General features: G+C 36.2%; 3 protein-coding genes across 3 annotated transcripts in view; all 3 read right to left on the bottom strand.

Annotated features, from left to right (window-relative positions):
• The window catches only part of brwd1 (bromodomain and WD repeat domain containing 1), a 1,114,631-nt gene that overhangs the window by 192,542 nt on the left and 914,228 nt on the right, over window positions 1–7,861 (bottom strand). The gene's annotated exons all lie outside the window — the stretch shown is intronic.
• phkg1a (phosphorylase kinase, gamma 1a (muscle)) overlaps window positions 1–7,861 on the bottom strand; it is an 831,529-nt gene that overhangs the window by 59,911 nt on the left and 763,757 nt on the right. The gene's annotated exons all lie outside the window — the stretch shown is intronic.
• Window positions 1,062–6,207, bottom strand: defbl3 (defensin, beta-like 3). Its single transcript, NM_001081555.1, is given in 3 exon segments — window positions 1,062–1,411; window positions 3,386–3,497; window positions 6,129–6,207. Coding segments are annotated over 3 exon segments (213 nt in total). The 3' UTR covers window positions 1,062–1,389.

Here is a 7,861-nt window from a genome sequence, read left to right on the forward strand (position 1 = left end):
CATTATTATTATTAATATATAGGCCAAAAAGCTCCAGAATGTTTGGCAGATAACTATGACCATATTTTAATGACAAATGTATAATAATACAGCTTATTTGCGTTTTTATTAAATTGATGCATACACCTAGAATATAAGCCTGATAACTTATCAAATAGCAGAATATGTAAACGTTGTTTATATATATATATATATATATATATATATATATATATATATATATATATATATATTATATATATATATATATATATATATATATATATATATATATATATATATATATAAAATAAAATAATAAAATAATAATAATTAAAAGCCTGGGTATGGTCAAGGGCTCTTAAGCTGCGGTCACACTAGAGTTTGTGAGTAGGAAATTCTGTCGTACGACGCTGTGAAAGGGATTAAAAAAGGCGATTAGACATTTAAAAAGCGAGCGATTGCTTCGTGTTATAAATTTCTGTCCAGAGAGGTCATGTTTTGATCCTCGATTGGTCTCACGCAGTCAAGTAATGCGATTTCGCAGGTCAAAGTTCACCAAGCTTGAACTTTGCACTGCAGCAACCTGCGAAACTCGACGCTTGACCTTGCGTTTCCGGTCTGACGCATTCGCGTGAGTATGAATGGAAGTCTATGGGAAGTCAAGTCAAGTGTGACCGCAGCTTTATTTTGAGGGCTACGTCACGAGCTCAGATTTGGTTGACCAATCGGTGGAAAACAGACGTTTCAGCACCACTTGCATGTGTATAATGACTTTTTGAAAGTTGTTTATCCGATTTCCTACCCTAAATTAAAAAACGAAAATCCAAAACCTTGAAAGAAAATCGAAAAACTTCCTTTTTCTTAGTTTACCCTTTTTTGTTTAGAAACGAATATGGAATGGACGGAAGATACCCTGATTGACTTGGTGTACACCACTTTAAAAATAGTATGTTTTCGTACTAATGATATCGTGTGAATTCATATGAATTAGCCACTTTTCTGACAATACATAAAATAGTTACATTTCCTCGTCAGATCTGGTTTAGCTGAGAAAGCGACAGAATAATGCAAACTGTTGGTTACATTTTGCAGCATAAATCATTCTTCATGTGCGGTCACATTTATAGTAGCTCTGCTCAATTTCGAAGGGGAAATCAGATAGGAATTCAGCAAATTTCAAATATGAATGATCAACAGTTTCGGTTTTGTAGGAAAAGTTCCCATTGCAGAATCTGCTCATGTTCAAGGTGGTCACTGGAATTTGTAGCACTGACCAACAGAAACTGCTTGTTGTTGACGGCAGACCTTGAATTTCACAAATGTAACCGCACTATTATGCTAACATTTGTAAATCAACACAGCAGGTTCTGCATGCAGTCTTGGCAAGCAGGAGCTTCTTCGCAAATGTTAAAATCGCAAAGCACAGCACCTAGAAAGTTGAGAAAGTTTGGTTAATATCATGGTAATTGTAACTAAAACCATTTTTTTTATTTTCACAAAATAAATATTAACGTTAGTATTTCAAAAATGAATTATTTTAACTTTAATATAGCTCATTTTTGAAAATAATATGAATAGCAAAAACAGAAGTAACATCTCTAAGTAAAATTTAATTAAGCAGAAAAAAACATTACCATCTAATAAAAGGTACAATAGCAAGAAATAAAGTACATTCAGGTGGTTGTTATCTCAGAATAAACCCTGACAGAGGGCTTTATTTTGAGATAACAACTGCCAGGATGTACTTTATCCTGATTATTACATGACTACTTGCCTCAAAACGTAAAAATTACATTTTTGTTTATCAATTCTTTTAGATGAAGCTGACAAAAAATGCTGAATGGAACTGACGGCGCATATACTAACTTACGAGCCTGATCTCATGTGGAAACAAACAGTTTTACGTTTTGTCAAATTAGTGACTAATTTGTACGAAAATGTACCATTTTAAAAAGGTGTGGCATATAACCACACCCCTAACCCCAACCGTCATTGGGTGATGAGAAAATCGTACTAAATTGTTCGAATTAGATCGTACGAATTCATATGAATTAGCCACTAAATTAAAAACTTACGAAATGCCGTGAGATTGCGTTGAACTTAAATATTATTCATTCAGAAGATGGCGCCAAACAGTATGCATGTGAATATTCTCTGGCGTTCAAGAGGATTCGAAGTACCCAGATGAGCTTGTGTTATTAATTTCAGTGGTTGTTATCAAGGAATATTACACTGGTGTCAGGAATACTCGATTCTAATTGGTCAGTTGTGACATTCTGAGATGCGCTATTCCCAGATAACAACCGCTGAATAACACAGGCTCATCCGGGAACTTCTAATCACACTGGCCATCAGAGAACACGTTCACATCCATATACCTACATTCACACTTGCGTATATCCATCTGCTTGGCTGTCCGGCCTCAGGTTTCGACTGTTTGGTGCCATTTTAAGACTGAATAATCCAAAGGTTAGTGTATACTCCATCAGCTGTATTGGTTTAGGTCAGCTTTGCGTTCAATTAAATAATTATTACAGCTTAAAACAATGTCTAATTTTTATGTTTTGTTGCAAGTAGCTAAGTAATAAGTGGAATAAAGTACATTCAGGATGGTTGCTTTCAAAAGCCCTTCAGTCTCACCCAGCAGTGCTCCGCTTCACAACAGGACCAAACATACCTTGGAATGTCGCGGCTGACCAATCAGAATCAAGTATTCCAGAGAGCCATGTAATAACTTATTGCAGTGTCCTATGAAATACTTGATTCTGGTTGGTCAGATATTGCAATATAGTAAGTAGGTAATGTGTATTTATATAGCGCAGGGGTGGCCAACCCTGTTCCTGGAGATCTACCTTCCTGCAGATTTCAGTTGCAACCCATATCAAACACACCTGCCTGTAATTATCACGTGGTGTTCAGGTCCTAATTAATTGGTTCAGGTGTGTTTGATGTGGGTAGCAACTGAAATCTGCAGGAAGGTAAATCTCCAGGAACCGGGTTGGCCACCCCTGATATAGCGCATTCATTGTGTATGGCCATACACCCGAAGCAGCTCAAAATTATGAGGGGGTCTCTCCACACCACCACCAGTGTGTAGCATTAACTTGGATGGTGCAGCCGCAGCAACAGGACAACGGCATCACTGCGCTGTTATAGAGCCAATTGGGTAGATGGCGATTATTGGGAGGCCATGATGGTTAAGGGCCGATAGAGGGAATTTGGCCAGGCCACCGGGGTTACACCCCTACTCTTTATGAGAAGTGCTATGGGATTTTTAATGACCACAGTGAGTCTGGACCTCGCTTTAACGTCTTATCTTTCAGTGGAAGTGTGTAAGTGCCCCAAAGGACTACGTTTAAAAAAACAAATGTAAATTGACATTCATTGAAGGACGTTTGTGTACCTGTATCTGCGAGGGCAGCCACGATAACCAATCATATACTCCCGTGCATAGCAGTGCTTCCTGCATAGTCCTCGGTATCCGCATGTCCATCTCTGCACGTCTGTATCATTGGCTGTCAGGAAAAGATGAAACGTGAGTATAAGGGTGCTCTCACACCTGTGAATCGATTCAGTTGTTCTGAAACAGGGATTCAAATTGTTACATTGTTGGTTTTTGTTCTTGGTGCGGTTCGCTTTCACACGGCAAAGTTTCTAAACGGACCAAAAGAGCAAAGCAAGTCACGTGTTAGTAACTCCCCTTATCTTATCACAGTAAGATGCGTGGAGTGCCTGTGCTCGTTTTGATCATGACGATGTTAGGCACTTTTATCATGCCTGGAGTCGTCTTTGAAAATAATCCACAGGTTTGTCCTTGCAACTCGGATGTTTGGTTTTAAAATGTCGTTTTAATTAAGACGGTTTCATGTATCAATATATGTAAATCCACACTTTACATATTCGGAGTCATACTTGCGCTTCATCATATTTGTTGCTATGATTAAATGATAAAATGAAAATTCACATGTCAAAAGGTACGGTTGTCGCGCGCGCATTTCAAAATAAAAGTCCAAAATAAGTTAAAAATTAAACATTTGTTGTTGTTTCTTTGACCACACACACTCCGCGACCCACTGAAAATGTTCCCGTTACCCGACCCACCAGTTGAGCAACACTGCTCTATCCAACGTCCATCCATCTTTATCTATCTGTGTTTCCATGCATCCATTCATTTTCTATCCGTCCATGTGCCTGTCCTTCTATCCATCTATCTGTCCTTCTGTCCATCAAGTACAAGTGACAAGTAGGTGTCAACCTACACTAACCCTAACCCCAACCTAACAGTCTACTTATGATCTAATGAGAATTAGTTGGTATGTAGAAGCAATGTAACCTAGATTCTACATTGGACCATCAAAATAAAATGTGAACCTATCTGTCTATTCCATCTGTTTGTCTGTCTATCTATCTATCTATCTATCTATCTATCTATCTATCTATCTATCTATCTATCTATCTATCTATCTATCTATCTATCTATCTATTCATCCGTCTGTCTTTCTATCTATCTATCTATCTATCTATCTATCTATCTATCTATCTATCTATCTATCTATCTATCTATCTATCTATCTATCTATCTATCTATCTATCTATTCATCCGTCTGTCTTTCTATCTATCTATCTATCTATCTATCTATCTATCTATCTATCTATCTATCTATCTATTCATCCGTCTGTCTTTCTATCTATCTATCTATCTATCTATCTATCTATCTATCTATCTATCTATCTATCTATCTATCTATCTATCTATCTATCTATCTATCTATCTATCTATCTATCCTTCAAATTAAATTACCTGATCAGGGAAAGAAAACTACAGCAACACATCCCTTTACATGATCTTCCAATTATACAAAAACTATTTACAGAAGTAAATGAGCCATTAGAAAAAAAAATAAAAAATTTTTTTTAGCGCTTTAAAAGTCTAAAATTTCATTCATAATGGTCTTAAAAAGTCTTCAATTTAATTTGAAGAATTCTGTATAAACCCTGTACATTGGTAAAAAAAACTATTTAGGTTAACTTAATCGATTTGTGTTGCGATAACATGAAGGAATTATGTAAGGCAAGTTTATTTATATAGCACAATTCATACACAGTGGCAATTCAAAGTGCTTTACATAAACAGGAATAAAAAAGACAAGTTTAGGAACATAAAATGCAGACAATAAAAATTATTAAAAACAGATAAAAAAAAATATTAAAATGAGTTAAAATAGGTTATAAAAGAATGAAAAAGAAAACGAAAAACATAATAGTGCAATCTGTCGGATGTACCACAGTGCTCATTCAGTAAAGGCACAGCTGAACAGATGTGTTTTCAGTCTTGATTTGAATGTGCCTAATGTTGGAGCACATCTGATCATTTCTGGAAGCTGATTCCAGCAGCGAGTGGCGTAGTGGCTGAAGGCAGATTCACCCTGCTTTGACTGAACTCTTGGAACTTCTAGTTTACTTGATCCTAAAGATCTGAGTAATCTGTTAGGTTTGTATTCAGTGAGCATATCTGTAATGTATTGAGGTCCTTTGCCATTTAGTGATTTATAGACCAGTAATAATACTTTATAATCTATTCTGAATGTAACTGGGAGCCTTTGTAAAGACCTGAGGACAGGTGTGATGTGCTCTGATTTCCTGCTTCTGGTCAGAATCCTGGCCGCAGCGTTCTGGATGAGCTGCAACTGTCTGACTGTCTTTTTGGGAAGGCCAGTGAGGAGGCCGTTACAGTAACCCACCCTGCTGCTGATAAAAGCATGAACAAGTCTTCACTGGAAACAAAGCATCTATCTATCTATCTATCTATCTATCTATCTATCTATCTATCTATCTATCTATCTATCTATCTATCTATCTATCTATTGATGTACAGTGTAGTTACACCAACAAAATCCCTTCATGTTTTCCCAACACAAAACAATTAGGTCAACTTAATTGTCTGTACAAATGTAAGTTGGTTGAACATAAACATCCAATAAAGTGTCCAAAGGCATGACACGAATTGTGGTGTTTCAGCTCAATTTGAATAAGTAATTTGAACAAGCAGCAACAAAAATATAATTTCCCTGTTTTTTAAGCTGATTAAGGCCTGTTATATATTGTGGTAATGTGTGTATGTATGTGTGTGCGTGCAGCACCTGTACCTTGGCTGGCTGTCAGCAGCAGCAGAGCAAAAATAATCAGTCCCAGAGTCCTCATGTTAGTTCCCGTATTGTAGCTCATGGTATCTCCGTCTCTCCGGCTGACTGTCACTTTTATATTGTTTGAGCAGAGGGGAGGGTGTGTGTGTGTGTGAGTTTAGACAATGCTACTGTAAATAAAATACTTCTCATTCCTCCATCCATGTCAGTTGTGGGATTACGTCATTCATTCCTGTCTTATCGCATGCGTTTTTATAACCGTGGTTTCACAATTTGTTTTTCTCATTAGATATGCAAACATATAGGAATTAAATAGGAGTTAATCTGTTCAGTTGGAGTGTTTTGTTAGTTACTGATTATAATGAATTGTAATATTCTGTAAAACGTTTTTGATTTTTTTTTTAAGGCAGCTTATGTCATGCTTTTTCATTTAATGATGTAACTTTGCATTGTTGTTGCGAGTCTTGCTTTTAAAGCTCCACTGTAAAATAATAGTAATAATAATGTGTTGAGGCTATTACTCGGAAAATGCAAATGAAATGTGTGATTTTTAATTACAGTGTGTCATTTTGACTGAAAATGTGTTTAGAGTGTTTCATGAAGATTAAAAGTCTACATAATAAATGTGCAAATGTACAGACACAATGAAAACATTATCCATCTCTCTATCTGTTTATCTATCCATACATCTCTATCTATTTGTCCATGAATCCAATCATTTTCTATCTATCCTTCCATCCGTTTATCCATCCATTCATCGTCTGTTGATCTATCTGTCTGTCCGTCCGTCCGTCCATTTATCTATCTGCATGAATCCATTCATTTTTTTTCTATATGTACATCCATCCATGTCCTTCTATACATCAGTTTATCCATCCATCTGTTTGTCTATTATACATCTATCTATCAGTTTATCCATCCGTCCGTCTATCTGTTTATCCATCCATAAAGCAGTTTATTCATCCATCCATCCATTCATCCATACGTCCATCCAGTTTTCCACCCATCCTTCCATACATCCATATACATATATATATATATATATATATATATATATATATATATATATATATATATATATATATATATATATATATATATATTTGTCTATCAATCCGTTTGTTCATTTGTCTGTCTATCTATCTGTCTTGATCCATCCATCTGTTTATCCGTCCATCGTTCTATCAGTCCATCTATTCATTTGTCTATCTATCTGTCAGTCTATTCATTTATTTGTTCATCCATCCATATAGTAGTTTATCCATCCATTTGTCTGTTTATCTATCCATCCATGTAGTAATTTATTCATCCATCCATCTATATATTTGTCTATCCATCCGTTTATCTATCTATCTATCTATCTATCTATCTATCTATCTATCTATCTGTCTGTCTGTCTGTCTGTCTGTCTGTCTGTCTGTCTGTCTGTTCATTCATCCATCTGTTTCTGTCCATCTTTCTCAGTCCATCCATCCATTTGTCTATCTATCCATCTATCTATGTTATTTCATCAATCCATCTGTATGTTTGTCTACCCATCCGTCCTTCCATTTATCTATTCGTTTGTCCATCCATCCATCTAATTTTCTGTCTGCCCATCTGTCCACTTGTCTGTCCATCCATAAATCCATCCATCCGTTTATCTGTCTATTCATTTGCCCATCCATCCATTTGTCTGTCCATCCATCTATCTGTTCGTCCACCAGCCCATCCACCCATCCATCCATCCATCCACT

The sequence above is a fragment of the Danio rerio genome, chromosome 15 (assembly GCF_052040795.2).
Source record: "Danio rerio strain M-AB ecotype USA chromosome 15, GRCz13ab, whole genome shotgun sequence".
NCBI classification, from domain to species: Eukaryota; Metazoa; Chordata; class Actinopteri; order Cypriniformes; family Danionidae; genus Danio; species Danio rerio.